The following is a 20,808-nucleotide window of genomic DNA, read 5'->3' as shown; positions in this document are numbered from 1 at the left end:
ATAAATAAAAGCAAGACAGCACTCACCTTCTTTCTTTTTCTAGAAGAATTCCTCGTGGGGTCAGGCTTCTCAAAGTCTGCTGACTTTGCCTCTTCCTTCTCCTCTTCCTCATCAGGTATCAGAGAATATTTGGTCCCTCCTGGTTGCATAAAACAATCCTTTGCGAAGTGGCCTGCAGAAGAGAGGTAGAAAACGTAGGGAGGGGAGAAGCAGCCTCTCCTCTTGGCAGGTGGAGCTTCCCTCGAGGCTCCTGAAAGGGGCTGGTTGGTTGAAGAAGTATTACTGAGTTCATTCAGAGCAGCTGCTGGATTCCGAGCAGATTTTCTGTCACCTCAAGATGGCATTGCCCACTCAACCAGAGCCAGACCAGCAGCTGGTCCTAGAGCTGTGGGAGACACTGGCACTGCTTTGGAAATGGCAGAGGAAGCAGACTTGTGCTGCCTTTCATTAGCAATGGGGCTTAGTAATTTTTAAAGATCTGCTTGGAACTTATTCCCGACATTGAAAGGCTGCTCCAGAGAGCAGAATGCTTAGCAGAGGGAGCCGAGTGGCAGGCCAAGCCCTACAGGAAGAGAGCTCTTAGGCAGCTGGCAGGAAGGTGGCATTCACATCCAAACTAACACATTGAGAGACAGGCAGTCACCTGGGGCACTCAACACTCAGACTGTCAGGTTTGGCAAGGGCCTTAGAGATCATCAAATCCAGCTCTGCGTGTGCAGATATAAAGACCCGGAGTAGAGAAGTAGCTCAAGGTCACAAAAAGAGCAGCAGAGCTCAAACTTACTCCAGGTCTCATGCCTCCCTGTTCAATGCTGTTCCTGCTGCACCAAAACCAACCACCTAGGGCCTGACCTTTGCTAACTAAGACAAATTCCATCTCTCATTATTCTTCTCTGCCTCATGTAACACCTGGTTGGACATAAGCTGAAGGTAAGAGGACCCACCCTCCCTGAACCTTCAGTGCTATCAAGCGGCCGTTTAACAGCTACTACAGAGCTGATTTTATCCAAGCCTGTGTAGACCCTATTTCAGGGGCAAAGATGATCCCAAGAGATCATCAAAAAGCTATGCGTAAACTGCTTTGTGACTCTGGATCCAGAAGCTAGATGGTGCCTGGAAGGGGAATACAGCATAGTTTTTCAAATATCTGGGATGATTACACAATTCCCCTGAGGAGGTATTCTTTCCATTTTTCTTTTTTCCTTCCTCCCTCTACATTAATGGTAAGTAGGGGCTTAACTCCCACACCAATCAGGGCACAAATCCGCTACCAAGTGGTGTAGAAAAATCAAGAAAGCCAGGTAAATATAAGGCAAGGGAGAAGGGGTGACAAATTGAGGTCACTCTGAAAATGAGACGCTGGCAATCCCTCTCAGGATAGGTCTGACGAGGGAAGTCAGACTGAGAGCGCTCTCAATCACCTGAGCAGGACCAGAAGAAACCTGAGCGAGCAGCTAGCCTGTGTTCTTTAGTACTAAAAGGAGACTGTATTCAGAAGTCTTAAGTTAAAGAAACAAGGAAGAACAAGAAAAGGTCTGACTTGGATCCTTGGGCAATATATTTCCAAATCACTTCATTTTTGCTGCAGAATAGTAATGGTCCTTGGAGATAAAAATTTACAGTGCTAACCATAATCCAACACTCTCCCCGCTTCGGTTGCAGTACATGGGGATCTTGCCCACACAGGGCATCAACCACAGGTGGGGGTGAGGTGGACAGCAGAGTATCCAGCAGGGCCAGCATTCAGAAGAGGACACAGAAAGGGCATGAACTCTGGTAAGAGTCTAGGAGGATTAACAGCACAAGCAGGTGAGGCCATCACTGACTAAAAAGCAGGGTGAGCCACACCCAAAACAGGCGACCTCCCCCACCTAGTGAAGGTCCATCACAAGGAGGAAGGACTGGCCCGGCAGAGGCTTCACCTTACCTTTACAGCCACACTTCTTGCAGGTGGTGTTCAGGACAGCCTCGAGGGTGATCTTCTGCCCAGTGTAATCCTGGAAGGACCGCCGCCGCCTCTCTTCTTGCCTGTAACGAAAAGGATACGGACTGTTGGCCTTCTTAAGAGATGGGGCCAGAGATACTAGAAGGTAATGCTGTAGGCTGAGTTTTTGTTCTGTCCTTGGCAGGCAGAAGGGAGAAGAAGGAAAAGCGTCCTGCATGGGGAGACAAGCGGGGAAAGCAACAACATGAAACAGATATTTTTTTTAATTCTGGACAGGCTCTGAATTAATAATTATGAATGAGATGCCTTCAGCTCACCAATGCACAGAGGATGAAGATATAATTACCTCGCTAAGCCCCCAGTAACCCTGACACAGTCAACCCCAAGTTTAAAAGACCTTTACTGTGGTACTTGAGGCCTTCCATGATCTGTCTCTAACCTGCTTCTCCAGCCCCAACTTTACTTGCATGAGATTTGCTAGCCAAAGAGGACTAGTTGACCGTCTCCAGATGGTTCAATGCCCTTGCTCATAATTCCCTCTCTCCGAAATGCTGCTTCCCCTCTTTCCTCCCACCTCACCACCCCCAAACATTTCAAAGCTCAGCTTAGTCACCACCTCTCCTTCTATCAAGTTGTCTCCTGAGGACCTCAGCCAGAATTCATCTCTTTGTTCACATTCCTCTATCATTTCTTAAAAATTCTACATTTACTACTAAAGTATAATATAGGCACAAAGTGTTTATAAGCATACAGCTTGATTGGTTTTCACAATTTGACATACCCAGGAAACCCTCACTCCAATAAGGAAACAGAACATTGCCAGCACCTCCAAGGCCCCTCCAAAGTTAATCACTATGCTTGTTTCTAAGAGCATAGATCAATTGTATCAGATTTTGAAAATTGTGTAAGTGGAATCATACAGTATGGACCCTTCTGTGTCTGGCTTCTTTCACTCATTTGTGAGATCTATCCATATTGCTGTGTGCAGCTGTAGATTACTGATTCTCATTGCCATAAAGTATTCTGCTGTTGATGGGTATCTGAGTAGCTTCTACTATGAACAATACTTCTTCTATGAACTTTCTAGCCCATCTTTCGGTGACAGATATAGATACCCATTTCTGTTGGGAAATGCCTCGTTCCCAGTAGGAGTGGAACACTATACTGGGTTGTAGGGCATCAGAGGTAGCAAGCACTGCCAGCCAGCTTTCTATAATGTTTACCAATTACACTCCTGCCTGCAGCAGAGCCTACACACCCCAGATGTCTCTCTTTGACCTTTACCATAACACATGGTACCCGCAGAGAGTAGGTACTCAGAAATGTTTGACAGAAGAATGTCACTCTGGATCACTCTTTTTTTCAAACTCAAACTGTAGTCTATCTACACTGCAGTCCTAGCATATATTGCCTAAATAAAGTCCTAGCCCTTTATTGCCTGATACATTAATGTTTCTTCTCTAGATTGTGAGCCCTTTCTGCAGTATCTTACTTATTTTGTTTCCTTACACCTTAGCCCAAAGCTTGGCAAGCAACAGCATCAGTAAATGTTTGCTGAGGGACGCCTAGGGGGCTCAGTCGTTAAGTGTCTGCCTTTGGCTCAGATCATGATCCCAGAGTCCTGGGACCGGACCCACATGGACTCCCTGCTCAGCAAGGAGCCCGGTTCTCCCTTTGCCTGCTACTCTCCCTGTTTGTGCGTGCGCTCTCTCTGCGCTCTCTCTTTCTTTCTGCCAAACAAATTAATAAAAGCATTTTTAAAAATTAAATAAAATAAAGTAAAACTTAAAAATATTTGTTGAAATCTCTATGTTCCTGGGGCACCTGACTGAGTATCCAACTCTTGGTTTCAGCTCAAATCTCAATCCTGGGGGCGCCTGGGTGGCTCAGTGGGTTAAGCCGCTGCCTTCGGCTCAGGTCATGATTTCAGGGTCCTGGGATCGAGCCTCGCGTTGGGCTCTCTGCTCGGCGGGGAGCCTGCTTCCCCCTCTTTCTCTGCCTGCCTCTCTGCCTACTTGTGATCTTTCTCTCTGTCAAATAAATAAATAAAATCTTTAAAAAAAAAAAAAATCTCAATCCTGGGGTCATGGGATCAAGCCCCGCATCGGGCTCTGCACTCAGCAGGGATTCTGCTTGATATTCTCTCTGCCTCTGCCCCTCCCTCCATTCATGCTCTCTCTCTCTCTCTCAAAGAAATAAATCTTAAAAAAAAATTCTGTGCTCTTGCCTCCAAATATTTTTCCTTACCCTGAACCTCTTTAACTTTGAACTTTGACTTCACCTAAGCTTTTCCAACTATTCACCAAGACTATAGAGTCCAGCACAACCAGAAATATTTTGCCAAAAAAGCTGCATTACCCAGAGAAACACAGGATGACAGCATCAGAACAGGACAAAACTACCCACCTGATGCATTTTAGCTAATACACTGGCTCTGGAGAGGAAACAGAAAGACCAGGATACGCCATATTCCGTCCTGGTCCTTCTTCAGTTCAGCTTACACACCACATGTTCGCTAAAATGTTCCCTACCACCAGAGGCAGGGTTAATTACTCTTTTGTGTTCCCACAACATCTGGTCGTTTTGTTAGATTTGCTTATATTTTGGCTCAACCTTTGTACCATGAAAGATACCATCAAAGATAAAGACTATGTTTGGGGCGCCTAGGTGGCTCAGTGGGTTAAGTCTCTGCCTTCGGCTCAGGTCATGATCCCAGGTTCCTGGGATCAAGCCCCGCATTGGGCTCTCTGCTTGGCAGGGAGCCTGCTTCCCCCCACTCTCTCTTCCTGCCTCTCTGCCTACTTGTGATCTCTGTCTGTTAAATAAATAAATTAAATCTTAAAAAAAAAAAAAAAGACGATGTTTGGGGTGCCTGGGTGGCCCAGTTGGCTAAGCATCTGACTCTTGATTTTGGCTCAGGTCACGATCCTGGGGTCGTGGGATCAAGCCTCATGCTGGGCTCTAAGCTCAGCACTGAGTCTGCCTGAGATTCTCGTTGTTCCTCTCCCTCTGCCCCTCCCTGTGTTCAGGCTCTCTCTCTCAAATAAGTAAATATATCTTTAAAAAAATAAAGTCTATGTCTTATCTTTTTCTGTACCTGGGCAGTACACATTCCATCTAGCATACCAATGTCCAACAGAATGCCATGATGGACAAGTTCTATAAATTTATGTCTGTACTATTGACTAATATTTTGATCTGTGGCTACTGAGCATTTAAAATGTGGTTAGTGTAACTGAAGAATTGGATTAAATTTTATTTAATTTTCATTTACATTTAAATAACCATATGTAACCATATGTAACTTAGTGGCTATCCAGTGGGCAGTGTAAACAAGCACGATTTAAGTTTTGGAGAATGTCTGCTCAAGCGGGGCATCTGGGTGGCTCAGAGGGTTAAAACCTCTGCCTTTGGCTCAGGTCATGATCTCAGGGTCCCAGGATGGAGCCCCACATCAGGCTCTCTGCTCAGCAGGGAGCCTGCTTCCCCCCATACCTCTCTGCCTACTAGTGATCTTTGTCAAATAAATAAATAAATAATCTTTAAAAAAAAAAAAGAAAAGAAAAAGAAAATGTCTGCTCCAATTCCCAGGTTTTGCCCTAGCATAATCTTATTCAAAGGACAGAGGTCAACACTCTGGTATGGTCATGGGAGAGGGTCATTTCAAAGAATAAAGCTTGAGTTAGAAAAACCAAGGTGGGGGTGGGGGAGTGAGGGTACAGAGGGAAACGGGAGTTACTTATCAACAGGCATAAAGTTCCAGTTAAATAAGAAGTAAATTTTAGAGCTCTGCTATAAACATTGTACCTAGTCAACAATACTATGCTGTACACTTAAAAATTTGTTAAGAGGGTAGATCTCATGTTAGGTGTTCTCATCACAATAAAATAATTTTTAAAAAAAGGGTAGAGAAAGGATGCCTGGGTGGCTCAATGCATTAAGTGTCTGCCTTTGGCTTGTGTTATGGTCTCAGTCTTGGGATCGAGTCTCATATTGGGCTCCCTGCTCAGCAGGAAGTCTGCTTCTCCCTCCCCTTTGTGCATTCACTCTCTCCCTCCCTAAAATAAATAAGTAACATCCTTTTAAATAAATTAATTAATTAAAAACCAGGGCAGGATCTTGGGGACATAAGTTGAGCAAGTCACAAACTCCATGGCATTCAGATATCCTTATCTGTGGAGCTGAGTTTCAAGTGGCTATGAGTCACAGCTTAAACAAACCCTTATTATAATCAATTCCAATATTATGGGGTTTCTAACATATGACAAGCCAAATCATAACTCCTATCCAATACTCAACTCAACAAATGAATCACTTGCCTTCCTCCCTTTTCTGTGCTCACTGCCATGCTGGTTTAGGCCTGGCTACTTTGCAGCTACATAGTAGCAAGTTTCCTCCTCCAGTCCCTCTAAGCAAGGCACACAACTGAATTAACCTTTCTTTTGTTCAACTATTAAGTGGCAAGCACCAGTGCCAATGATGAGTGTCAAAAAGGCAGAATACAGTCTTTCACAAGGAGCTTACAGTCTAGAAGCAGAAGGAGACATATAATAATTATATGATTATATATATCATATATAATTATATGATAATTATAATGGTGAACCACACTCTTCTAAAAGACTATGCTATGCTGGCTAAACCTACCTGGAAACTGCCTTTCCCCCTTTCCATTTACAGATTGCCTTTAACACTCTCACACTCGGGGGATAAAATGTAAGATAGTTAGATACTGATGGAAAAATGAAAGTTAGATACTGATGGAAATGTGGGAGGCTGGAGATAGCACTAAGCCACTGACCAAAACAGGGTGAGATCAGAGAATGGGGTACAAGGAGAGATTATAATGATCAGCAGCCTCTCCCCCTAAAAGGCTTAAAAAAATTTTTTTAATATATATTTTTTAATTTATTTTAGAAAGAGGCAGAGATAGCAAGAGAGAGCACAAGCAGGGAGAAGAGGGAAAAGCAGACTCCCTGCTGAACAGGGAGTCCAGTGTGGGGCTTGATCCCAGGACCTTGAGATTATGACCTGAGCAGAAAGCTCCAGGGCTTTAAAAAAATTAATGCTATTTGGGGCACCTGGGTGGCTCAGTGGGTTAAGCCTCTGCCTTTGGCTCAGGTCATGATCTCAGGGTCCTGGGATTGAACTCTCTGCTGAGCAGAGAGCCTGCTTCCCCTCTCTCTCTGCCTGCCTCTCTGCCTACTTGTGATTTCTGTCTCTCAAATAAATAAGTAAAATCTTAAAACAAAACAAAACAAAAAAACTAATGCTCTTTGACTGATAGTTAAAGTCAAAGCTCTCCACAATCTGACCCAACATACCTTTCAAGCCTTACATTTTAGTACTTGACTGTATCCTCTTCTTTTCTTAAACAAGACTCCTAAATGTGCCTTGTGCTTTCCTGCCCCATGCCTTTCCTTAAATCATTTCTTCTTTCAGGAATACCATTCCTTCCCCTGCTGCCTGACAAAATTTTATCCGTTCTTCTAGAACTAGCTCAAATTCCACCTCTCTTCCAGCCATCGGGGCCTGAAATCAATTCATCATCTTCAAGCTAATTCCTAAAACCCTTTCTTTAACCTACTCTTTTGGCATTTATTACATTTGCCTTTTATTAAAGTGACCTGCATAATTATCTCATTGCACTAGGCAGTAAGGCCCTTAGGCAGAAAACCCGGTATGGCCATTGTACCTAATATAGAATATGAACCTAAAAAATACTTGTTGAATAAATGAGTAAATGAAAGCATTAACTAATAATCACTACACATCAGGCACTCTGGGAGATAAGAAAGAGCTATGTCCCCTGTTCTCCTAGGCCTTATATATTCTTTCAAAAGAAAAGTTATGATAATCACAGAAGAACAGAGATCTTTTAAAAATAGTAACTAAAGTAGCTATCATATACTGAGTTTCTACTATAGACTAGACATTAATCTGGCTCTTTACAAATAAGCCTGTATTTAAATCATTCCATCATTTCTGAGACACAGGCATCATCCCCTCTATCTGATAGTAAGAAGTTGAGGGTCGGAGAAGAGGAGTCTGCTCAAGGTCATATATTAGTTTGCAGCAGAACTAGGACTCTTTCTGATTTATGTCTAACTCTAAAAACTCTCAACATCATTCCACTATATCATGTTTCTTTCCTGGTTGCAGCTCTAGAAATACTTTAAAACAAATGCTTCTGTTTGGCCACTCGGTTATTACTAGAAATAGCCTATACATAGAAACCTGTACAGCACAAAACCAGAGAGCCCCTTCCCTTCTCTACCCTTGTTCTGAGACAGAGAGGTAGCCCTTTCATCTTACTTGTTTCACATTTTACCCCTGCAAGAGTGACTTTGGGAAATTCCATTCCTTTTTAATGAGTCTGTATATAGGACAGAATTCTTTGGAACAGAAGCAATTTATTATAATGTAATCAGATGCCAGACTTAAATAAAATTACTGAGCTCTGAGTTACAAAACATTTTCTACTATGAAAGGTGTTTTGTCAATAATCAGACTTACAAACATGTCAATATTTAGAGATGAAACTACAGAAATATGGAAAAACTCAAAAGTCATATGCAACAGCTAGAAGCATCATGTGGTAAAAAGGGCCCTAGCTTCTGTGTCCTAGTTCAGGTCCTTGACCTACTATAATTTGTCATTAACCACAAGGAAATTAAGATAGAAACTAGGAATATAAGAACGTCTGGCTGGCACATCAGTGGAGCATGTAACTTTTGATCTTGGAATTGTGGGCTTAAGCCCTACAACTGGGTGTGCAGATTGCTTAAAAATAAAATCTTTCTTTTTTTTTTGTTTTTTTAAGATTTATTTACTTATTTTAGAAAGAGAAAGCAAGAAAGAGAAAGAGTGCACACTTGGGGAGAGGCAGAGGCAAAGGGAAACAAGCAGACAACTTCCTGAGTAGGAAGTCCAACAAAAGGCTCAATCTGAGGACCCTGAGATCATGACCTGACCTGAATCAGAGTCAGATGCTTGATCAACTGAGCCATCCAAGTGCCCAAAAATGAAAAGGGGGGGGGGGGCTGGGTGGCTCAGTCAGTTAAATGTCTGCCTTTGGCTGAGGTCATGATCCCAGGGTCCTGGGATCCAGCCCTGCATTGGGATCCCTGCTCAGTGGGGAGTCTGCTTCTCCCTATGTCTGTTGCTCCCCCTGCTTGTGCTCTGTCAAAAAAATTTTTTAAAATCTTTTAAAAAAAGAAAAAAGGAAGGAAAAGAAAGGAAAGAAAGAAACTAAGACTATAAAGTAAAATGGAGATAATACCCACAGTGGAGGTTCTTAAGAGAATCAGACGCACAAATGTGCGTCTTGCATAATGCCTGGCACGGAGTATATATCCAATAAATATCAATTCCCTCCCTTTTAGGTAAAATTACTTTGTATCCACAGTGATTTTGCTTAGAACTATAAATATAAGGGTTTCCCAACTTTAACACACCAAGATCCCACTCAAACATTTATTTTTCTTTTTTCTTTTTTTTTTTTTAATTAATCAATAACTGGGGCAATTGAGTGGCTCAGTTAAGTGTCTGCCTTTAGCTCAGGTCATGATTCCTGCTTCAGGGGAGTCTGCTTCTCTCTCTGTCCCCTTCTCCCTCCTCTCATGTTTTCTCTCTCTCTCAGAAATAAATAAAATCTTTTTTTTTTTTTTTTTTTTTTTTAACAGAGAAAGAGGGAACATAAGCAGGGGGAGTTGGAGAGGGAGAAGCAGGCTTCCCACAGAGCTGAGAGCCCGACATGGGGCTTGATCTCATGATCTCAGCCAAAGGCAAACGCTTAACAACTGAGCCATCCAAGCACCCCTAAATAAAATCTTTCAAAAAAAGTCACAAATAAATAAAATAAATTAATTGATAACGTAATTGTCACTGAGAGCACCTGATTAGCATGAGATAAACAATGTGATATTTTAACAACAAAAGCAATACCATAAAGTCTTGGTTAACCTGAAGGTAAATGCATGATTTTGGTTTGCTTTCTGAAACACTGGAAACAGTTCAGAAACCCTTCATGGAACCTTAGAGCGCTATGAACTCCTGATCAGAAATCACCGGCATACATCAGAGAAAGCCTGTGAGACAGATAGCAAATTCCTTATATCACCAGCCTATATGGATAGCAAATCTTCCATTCCTAAATGAAAGGTAGGAAGAGCCAATGAAAGTAAGATGTCATATTCAGAACACAGTTATCCCAAGATATATTAAACCCCACTGGAATTGCTTCTTGATTACCCTACTCTTCTACATGGTCTTTACCTTTTTTGAGCCTCCATACTTAGAGAAACAAGGAGCAGAAGCTTCAGGAGTGCTTGCTGGCTAACTGGTTAAAGGGCAGACAAAGAATAAGGGGAAGGTAACAAAACCACTGATGGGGCATTTCTATGCTTTGCATGTTAGCATCCAATCTTAGAACTCTATGCAGTATGATGTTATCAATTTCCAAGGATCACAAGAGCTACAGAAGTCATCAATATCACAGACTATAAATGTAGAGTTCCTAGGTCAGCCTGATTCACTACAGTATTTGATGGTTTGAGAAGTAGGACTGTAGCCTTTTCAAAACTTTTACCTACTCAATGATAACGTTGTTAGGGTCGAGGTCTTTCCCAGTCCCTTGGTTGACGACTTTCATGGAGAGGGACACTTTTATCCTATCATTTTTCATCTGTAAAAGACAAAAACAGTCACCAACAGCTAAGAGTACACCATTTAGACTGCTGGTCTAAAATTATCTAATTAAGCATCAAAGCTTTTATCACCATAACAAACACTGAGCTCCTCTAATGGCTGGGGTCCTGTACTAGAAACCCTGGGGGTACTAATGAGCATTATAAATAGATCTTGTGGCAAAATTACTTTAGGAAATGGTTTTTATTTCATTCTTCTCCTTCTGGGGAGGAAAGACAGAAATGGCTGCTCAGAAATTCAAGGCTGGGGTGCCTGGGTGGCTCAGTGGGTTGGAACCTCTGCCTTCAGCTCGGGTCATGATCTCAGGTCCTGGGATCAAGCCCCACATCCAGCCCTCTGCTCAGCAGGAAGCCTGCTTCCTCCTCTCTCTGCCTGCTTGTGATCTCTCTCTCTCTGTGTTAAATAAATAAAATCTTTAAAAATAAATAAATAAATAAATTCAAGGCTATGGAGGTAACCAAAATCCAACCAAAATCAAGGCCTTTTAAGAATATAAAACCTGGGTTTCCAGGTAAGTTCAGCATAATGATGGGTTCAGAGATCCATGAGACCAGAACTCATTCTTAAACATTCCAGACTAGACTAGATCCCCTTTTGGACTTAGTCTAGTGCATTTTCAAACATGAAGGCAATTGTTAGCCATGTTGGTCTTCTTTTGCTTCTTCCGACACCTGACTCCTTTTTCCACTTTGGGGTCTCTACATCAGTCATTCTCTCTGCCTAGAATATGCTTACCCTAATTTTTCACATAACCAGTGCCTCTTTCTTTAGGTCTCAGCTCATACATCATTTCCACAGAGAGCCTGTTCCTGACCAAATCTACTGCTGATAATGCTTGAGCCCATTATAGCACTTATAATAATTTATAATTATTTTATATATATGTTTGCTTATTTTTACATTTGTTTCATCCAGTTACATTCTATATAAGCTCCATAACAGCTGAGGTGACCTAGGTCTGACTCACTCTTACATCTCTCAGACTAGTACATATTAAGCACTCAAATCTTCTCAAATAGTATCTCTTTCAGACCTATCTCCCCTGTCATTCTCCGGTACAAGAGCAGGCTGCCCACATCCACAGCCTTCATGCCCTCAAGTGAGCTGCTGTTAACCAGCTCCTTCAGACCTTTCTCACTTGCCTCACACTGCATGGTGCTGGGTATTCAGAGCAATAACGGGAAACTCTGTCTCTTTTTACTGTTTTGGTCCAAACTAAAGTGTACCTGGCAGCTATTCTTTTGAAATTTACGACAAAGACTAGTCCCATAAATTAAGTTTTCTTTTCTCTTTTTGGTTCTTTTTTCCCCACCAACAATTTGGATAAACTTCAGGAAAGTTCTATAAATATGTACTTATTGCACCACACTTATTAGAGTTTATACCACATCCCTTCTGAGTTTACAGGACAGCAACCAGAAGATTTCAATACAGGACAGAATATAATGGCAGGATTCAAAAATAAGATCATCAGCCACAGTTAACAATATATACACATTTGCCATTATTAAATACCAACACTGCCCCCTATCCCCCAGCTTTTCCTCAGTCTAACAACATGAAGGTTGCATGGAACCTTACCTCTCGACCAATAAGCTTCACCCACACTTTGTCTCCAACATCTACTATCTCAGAGGGCTTATCCACACGACAGGATGACATGTGAGTTCGATGGACCAGACCTGGGTACAAGAAAAAAATGAAATAAAGCACGGGGGTATATCTGGTATTTATACTCTAATGAGGTAAGGAGAAGATGGGAGTTGAGAATTCACTGAAAAATGTCTGTTACTTTAAAACTGTACATTAAGGGGCGCCTGGGTGGCTCAGTCCCACATCGGCTGCCCACTCAGCAGGAGGCCTGCTTCTCTCACTCTCTCTCCCTCTCCCCCTACTTGTGTTCCTTCTCTAGCTGTGTGTCTCTCTGTCAAATAAATAAATAAAATCTTTTAAAAAACAACTGTAAATTAAAACAATCTGAGATCATTTTTTGTACTTAACACATATTGTTTAAAAATAATGCTCTATGTTAGCAAACGTGATACAAGAACAACACATTAGTAAAAAACAAGTCAGTGAAAGTCTTTGAAAGCAAGGGCATCAAAATGTTTATACTTTTTTTTTTTAAGATTTTATTTATTTAATTTGACAGACAGAGATCACAAGTAAGCAGACAGGCAGGCAGAGAGAGAGAGAGGAGGAAGCAGGTTCCCTGCTGAGCAGAGAGCCTGATGCGGGACTCGATCCCAGGACCCTGAGATCACGACCTGAGCCGAAGGCAGTGGCTTAACCCACTGAACCACCCAGGCGCCCAAAATGTTTATACCTTTGATGCAACAATATCATCATTAGAATTTTTCCAAAAGAAAAACTCAACAGAGGCAAAAACCAAAAACCTAAGGGTATATAAAAGTGCTTGTAGTATTATTACCTACAAAGGTTTAAAAAAAGATATAAAGCAATGTAAATGACCAATAATTGGAAAATTAGCTTGGTAAACTATGGTAAATCAATCAAATGGAAGAGTAAGAAGCCAACTAAATTACAATTACAAAAAATAATTATGATAGATGTTAAGTGAAAAAAGAAAATCGAAACAAGGTGCCATTTTTAATCTATTAAGTTAACAGCATATTTAGAAAATAACACCCATAGGGGAGAGTGTAGTAAAATAAGAAAGATTCCTAAGGCTAGTATAAAATTTTAAAAATCATTTAGCACTGATTAACAAGAGTGGTAAAAATACTTAATAAAACTAATTAAAAGTTAAATGATGGATTAGTTATTAAGTTATTTTTAAAATATTTACAATAGATATATTTTTCTGTCTGTCCAAAGTCCTTTCTTGGGAGAACCACCTTCCCTACTTCTTTAATAGACCATTTCAGATTTTTATGAATAAAATTATTAAAATATTAATCAACATCACCTTCTCTACTTTCTTTTTTTTTTTTTTAAGATTTTATTTATTTATTTGACAGAGAGAAATCACAAGTAGATGGAGAGGCAGAGAGAGAGGGAAGCAGGCTGCCTGCTGAGCAGAGAGCCCGATGCGGGACTCGATCCCAGGACCCTGAGATCATGACCTGAGCTGAAGGCAGCGGCCTAACCCACTGAGCCACCCAGGTGCCCCACCTTCCCTACTTTCTAAAATAAGTCTGGTCCATCGGATTTGGTTGAAGCTGACGTAACCCCCAACTACGGACACACGACACGTGCTTTATCAATCAAGATACTTCACCCCACTGAGTGATTAGCTAAATCAATTCATCTCTTTCAAGACATTTGTCAGGATAATAAAACTACAAAAATTTACCAATGCCCATCTTTACCACCAGGTGGCAAGAGTTGGCCAGAGGTAAAAGAAAAAGCCCTAAGGGTGTAATCTGAGCACCCAATACAGTCCTAGGGAAGCTAAATTTATCCTGCCACCCACAGTGAGAATGGCCAAAACATTTCTCAACTGCGTTTTTGTCCCCTTCCATGTATTTTGAAAACAGAAAAAATCAGAAACAAACTAGGGGCACCTGGGTGGTTCAGTCAGTTATGTGTCTACCTTGAGCTTAGGTCATGATGCCAGGGTCCTGAGACTGAGCCTGTGTGGGGCTCCCTGCTCAGCAGGGAGTCTGCTTCTCCCCTGCCCCTCTCCCTTCAGTTTGTGCTCTCACGTGCATACACATTCTCTCTCCAGTAATAACTTCTTTTAAAATAAATAATAAATTACTATATTAATATGTTAAACAGATTGTGAACTTAGTGACTGGTACAGGGAAAGACAGTTCACCAATTTATTAATTTACAACAGAGGATATACTTTTTTTTAAAGATTGATTTATTTATTTGTGAGAGGGAAAAAGAGCACACACACGCATAAGCTGGGGGAGCTGCATGCATAGGGAGAAGCAGGCCTCCGCCAAGCAGGGAGCCTGACTCAGGGCTCCATCCCAGGACCCTGGGATCATGACCTAAGCCAAAGGCAGACACTTAACTGACTGAGGCACCCAGGCTCAGTTCTGAGGATATAATTTTTTAAAATTCCCAGTCCTTGCCTATTAGTTAAACTACCCACTGCTCTCAGTATCAAATACCTAAAAAATTGGGTAAGTGATCACAAATTGCTTTAACACAGAATCAGAACAAAATGGAGACACATGGTTTAAGATAGGTTTCCAGTCCACAAATTTAAGGGACTATCACTTCCTCTTGGAATAGATAAATAGAATGATACAACTGGATTTCAGTCTCCTAAATTATAATTTCTTTCCAATCCCTTTTCTCTGAAATCACACCCAGATTATCTTGTCACCGTCTTGAGTGCTCTCATCTCTTTAGTCACAGATTTATAGGCAATTACCTGGCATACATCTATGACTAATTCCATACTCTGTATGGGAGATTCATTACCAGCTGCATTATCAGAGGACAATCTATATTCTTGGGAGGTATTTCACTGCAAGCCACATAAACCACCCAGAACTGGATTAAGAGGATATGGTAGAGGGCACAAAATAACACATTTGAGGCCCCCTTACTCTGTGCTGGATACCTCATTAAATACAGAACATCCACACATTCATTTAATCCTTGTATCAACCCTGTGATATAAGTTCACATAAGGAAATACTATAGATGTTAAATACATTGTACAAGATTACAAAGCTAATTAAGAACTGCAATTCAAATGTGAGTCTGTAGGGTCTTCTATAACATACTGATATTTCTCTATTTTTTCTTTTTTATTGATCTATGTTTTCATTAAAAAAAAAAAAAGATGGTCTCATCTATAAGTAGAAACACATCTAATTCTGCTCCAGCATACACTCCAAAATGAACAGGAACAACGAAAATGCTTTGCTTGTCCATCTACATGGAAGCGAGCTCTTCAGAGCAGTATGTGCCTGGATTTCTGACATGAAGCCATAAATGCCCAAAGGGCATATCAAGTCCATCATTATGTTCAGTAAACCCAACATGACACTTAAACAGACCGAATCCCATCTGAGTGTCTGCTGGTAAAAGAAATTTTGACAACGTGGAAAGAGCTAGCATCTCAATCACTATATATTAAAAAAAAAAAAAAAAAAAAAAAAAAACAGAAAAAAAACAGAAGTAACCTATTTATTGTTCGCTTAAAAATATTCTCCCAAATGTGTTGTTCAACCTCAATTTCTTTCACAACTCCCACTGTCTACAAAGAGTTTCTAAAAATTAAACGATTAGAGCTATAGCCCAAAAATGTCAAAATAAAAGGTTCCCTTTATCTTTGGGGGATCTGAATTCCCTTTCTAGAATTTTCAAATAAGTTATCGCCAATCCATGGTATATGACAATAATGTAAGTCCACAAGTTAAAGTGCTTTCACACCCTTTATCTTGTTGCAATTATAGGTTTATTCAAATAGTTATTAAATAGCCAGAGTATTATAGGCAAAATGGATTCAAAGACAAATAAGACATGATCCTGCCAATCAAGAAACTCGAAAATAAACACATCATTCCCATTTCACAGATAAGGAAAACTAAGGCTCAAGTTCGAAGCAACTGGAAGTCAAAAGCCAGTAACAGGCAGAGCTGGGGTTTTTTTGTCTTTTTTTCAAAAAGATTTTATTTATTTATTTAACAGACAGAGATCACAGGTAGGCAGAGAGGCAGGCAGAGAGAGAGGAGGAAGCAGGCTCTCCGCTGAGCAGAGAGCCCAATGTGGGGCTCGATCCCAGGACCCTGGGATCAGGACCTGAGTTGAAGGCAGAGGCTTTAACCCACTGAGCCACCCAGGTGCCCCTAGAATTTATTCATTTAATAAAATGTACCGGATACCCACTATTCCTCAAATACTGTTCTAGGCCCCAACATTTCACAGCTCAGTGGATAACTGCAACTTCACTTATATTAGTACACTGCATTGTAATTTGTTCATATCTCTAGCATATGAACAATCTGAGAGCAGCAGGGACTATTTTCTTATCTCAGTGTTCCCACCTAACATAGTGACCAGATAATAGAATTCAATAATTATTTGCTAAACTAAATTAACTGCTAAAAATATTTGAGTTTCAGGGTGCCTGGGTGGCTCAGTCAGTAAAGTGTGTGATTCTTGATTTCAGCTTAGGGCTTGATCTTGGCCTTTGTGTTGGGCTCCATGAAGTAAAAATATTTGAGCTTCTACCATAAGCAAGACACCTTAAAAGTATAACATTAAAGAGTCTCTGGGGCGCCTGGGTGGCTCAGTGGGTTAAGCCGCTGCCTTCGGCTCAGGTCATGATCTCAGGGTCCTGGGATCGAGTCCCACATCGGGCTATCTGCTCAGCAGGGAGCCTGCTTCCTCCTCTCTCTCTCTCTGCCTGCCTCTCTGCCTACTTGTGATCTCTCTCTGTCAAATAAATAAATAAAATCTTAAAAAAAAAAAAAAAAAAAAAAAATAGAGTCTCTGATCCCAAAATTTCACATGCTGGTAGGGCAGAGGATAGTTGAGAAAAAAAATAAAAGACCTTCACAGAAGACTGCACTGACACTATGATAGTCACTAGACATGTTGCTGTTTTAAGTTTAAATTAAAATAAATGAATTTAAAAGTCAGTGGCTACATTACTGGATAGCGCAGATGTGCTATAATACAAAAATATATTTGGTCTTTGTCCCTGGTTCCTACACAGACTGTACACATCTCCTATAACTCTTGGAATCTCTCCTGTGATAGGATAGTCTTTTGTTACTCATATGCCCCTTCTGATCACACCAGTTTGTGCTAATGAGGTGACTTAGGGCAGGGCCCATAGATGTCTCTGGATGGGCCAACTCTCCAGAAGATCAAATGAGAGGGTTGGAACTTTCAGCCCCACTGGTCTCCAGGAAAGAGGGTAATGGGCTAGAGATTAAGCTCTATAAAAACTCGAACAAATGAGATTCAGAGAGCTTCCAGGATAGTGAAAACATCAGTTTGTTGGGAGGGTGGTGTGCCAGAGAAGACATATAAGCTTAGAGTACACCTACCACTCATATCTTGCCATTCTAGCAAATTAAAAAACTTGAGGACGGGGTTGTGGGAACCCTTGCTTCATAGCGCACCAGTCAGAAGTACAAGTGGCTCAGGACTTATGACCAGCATCTGAAGCAGAGGCAGTCTTGCGAGTCTGAGCCCCTTTAACTTGTGGTATCTGACAGTTACTCCAGCTAGATAGCGTCAGAATTGAATTAAGACACCTGCTACTGGAATCTGGAGAATTGGTTAGTGTCAGAAAACACACTGGAACAGATATAGAACATTTCCATCATCATAGATGGTTCTATTAGACACCACTATAGATGGGGGGAAATCTAGTTTAGATCTGAATACTAGGAAGATGTCTTCAACTCAGTAATGGTAAAAGTTCTGAGAATAGAAGGCAGAGACAAACAACCCAAAAGTCTCCTTTCTTGAATCAAAATGTTAAAATCTGGAGACCAGAATTATTTTATAGCTCAGTCCTGTTGGCATGGAACTTAATAATCTTCCCCCTTCGAGAGCAGAGAAGCCAAAATACAACTGTTCAAGTTATACAGTAAACCCACAGAAAAGCCCAGGATTAGAGAGTTCCCACCTAATTACTTGGCTTCCTGAGCTCCCCCTCTGAGGCTTTTCTCAACAGCTGTCAGACTAACAGATCATTTGTAAGGAGGAAGCCACAGTCGGAGGCATCCCCTGACAGGGCATGGACACGAGTGAGTGGAAGACTGACTGCTAAGAGGTGGCAGGTCTTTCATCTCCATACAGTCCCCAAAGTGCCACATAAACACACAAGCATGGATGGGACTTTCAAATACTGGGAGCTATGGCGAGTACACCAAGAAAATCTGTCTTCAGATCAGAAAAGGTACATGTCTAGAGGGACCGGGATGAGTTCCCTCCCATTAAATCCAAACAATGGAAAATGAGAAACTTTATAATAGATTGCTACTGCTAGCTTGGAAACTACTGGTGAGCCCTTTCTAATCAAGATGCAATTTGTGGCACAGTAATCTCCAAGGCTGGAAGCAGGGCTTTATTATCAAAAGATGAGCTGTTGGACTTATTTTAAAGGAAAAATTTTGTTTTAAAAAACTGTCCAAAGAAAAAGTCCCAATTCCATGTCCATGTCTCCCCTAGCAAACTGAACACTCCAGAGGTGACCTCTGTCAACAGTTTGTTGAGTACGCTTCTTAGGCTTTCTTCTAAACATATGCAGTAATTCCAAAACGACACAGGCTAATGTATACATGCTTTAAAATGTAGGTAGGGACAGGATGCCTGGGTGGCTCAGTCAGTTAAACATCTGCCTTCGGTTCAGGTCATGATCCCCAGGTCCTGGAATCTAGCCCCGCAGACATCGCATTGGGCTTCCTGCTCAGTGGGGAGCCTGCTTCTCCCTCTCCCACTCCCCATGCTCATGTTCCTTCTTTCACTATCTCTCTCTGTGTCAAATAAATAAATAAAATCTTAAATAAATAAATAAATGAAATGAAGAAGGCACCAGCATCAAAGTATCATGCTTCTTATCATCTGCATAGTTCACTGCATAAATGTACATAATTTATCTAAGTCTATGCTACAAACTAAATCTGCTGAAAGACTACTGGATTAAAGAAGAAGCATATTAAAAATGTGATTTTGGCATTGCCAAAATATACAACAATTTATGTTCCCAAAAGTAAGTAAAACTATTATTGAAAATACCTATTTCCAAAATTTGTTATTAATAGTAATTTTGGTAAGTTTTTACTTAAATTCCAGTTAGTTAACATACAAGGTAACAGCAATGTCTTTAGCATTTGTTAATCTCAAAAATCTTATGAGTGTTTTAAATCACTTTAAAAAACTATTTTGAGATAATTTTAGATTCACATGTAGTCAAAAGAAATCATGCAGGGAAATCCTGGGTACCCTTTACCCAGTTTCTTAACTGTAACAGTATCGCACTTCTGGTGTTCTCTGAGCTATTCCAGCAAATTATCAGAATGAGGGGGTGGGGTGGGAGGTGTGGGAACATTCAAATGTGTAGCCAAGTTTGACAGAAGTGTGGGTAATCTGGGGACCTAATGCTTGTAACTGGCGTCTGAAGTGAGAGCAGTCTTGTGGAACGCAGCCCTGAAGTCTGTGGAGTAGCGGAGGGCTCTACCTCTGGGCAGTTAGAGTCAAAATTGAATTGAACTGTAGGATACCCAGCTGGTGTCAGAGAATTGAAGAACTGGAGAACTGGTTAATTACCCGCCACCTTCGGCAATGGCAATAAACACCTGCAGTACTGATACTTTCCACAGCAGAAAAGATCTTAGGGAACATGCTGAGTGAAGAAGTCAGTCAAAAAGACATGTTGTATGATTCCACTTAATAAGAAATGCCCAGATGAGGCAAACATATAAAGACAGAAGATAGACTAGTGGCTGCCTAAGGTTTGGGCAGGCAGGATGGTAATTTGGAGTGACTGCTAATACATACAGAGTTTCTCTTTGAGCATGATGAAAATGTTCTCACATTAGATTGTAGTGATGGTTGCAAAACTGTGGATATATTAAAGAAAACACTGATTTGTACATTTGGGTGAAATGCATGGTATATGAATTCCTTCCCAATAAAACTGCAAAAAAAAAAAAAAAACAGGCTGTAACACAAAAGGAATCAGGAATCATAAGGTATGCAACCTTCTGGGATTAGATTTTTTCACTCAACATAATTCTCTGGAGACTGAGCCAGATTGTTGCATACATCCATGCTTCATCTCATGTCACTTTACTGCCAAGTAGCGTTCATTGCATAGTGTGCCACAGTGTAAGTTAGTTTTTTTTTTTTTTTTTTAAAGATTTATTTATTTGAGGGGCACCTGGGTGGCTCAGTGGGTTAAGCCACTGCCTTCGGCTCAGGTCATGATCTCAGGGTCTTGGGATCGAGTCCCGCATCGGGCTCTCTGCTCAGCAGGGAGCCTGCTTCCCTTCCTCTCTCTCTGCCTGCCTCTCCATATACTTGTGATTTCTCTCTGTCAAATAAATAAATAAAATCTTTAAAAAAAAAAAAAAAAAAGATTTATTTATTTGAGAGAGCAAGAGAGAGAGAAAGAGAGAGCACACACAAAGCAGAGAGGGGCAGAGGGGGAGAGAGAGACAGAATCCCAGCAGGCTTTACATTAGTTTTAAATCAATCTGGAG

General features: G+C 41.1%; 1 protein-coding gene across 1 annotated transcript in view; it reads right to left on the bottom strand.

Annotated features, from left to right (window-relative positions):
- Positions 1-20,808, bottom strand: part of ZCCHC17 (zinc finger CCHC-type containing 17) — a 56,480-nt gene that overhangs the window by 17,925 nt on the left and 17,747 nt on the right. The window contains exons 4-7 of the mRNA XM_082685769.1: positions 12,236-12,336; positions 10,540-10,631; positions 1,928-2,028; positions 27-172 (exon numbers count right to left, since the gene is read on the bottom strand). Coding sequence (XP_082541895.1) covers positions 27-172; positions 1,928-2,028; positions 10,540-10,631; positions 12,236-12,336 — 440 coding nt within the window. The remainder of the gene's footprint in view (positions 1-26; positions 173-1,927; positions 2,029-10,539; positions 10,632-12,235; positions 12,337-20,808) is intronic.

Source organism: Mustela nivalis (genome assembly GCF_964662115.1).
Source record: "Mustela nivalis genome assembly, chromosome: 10".
Taxonomy (NCBI): domain Eukaryota; kingdom Metazoa; phylum Chordata; class Mammalia; order Carnivora; family Mustelidae; genus Mustela; species Mustela nivalis.
Note: the sequence above shows the minus strand (reverse complement) of the source record. Positions and strands in the feature narration are given on the sequence as shown.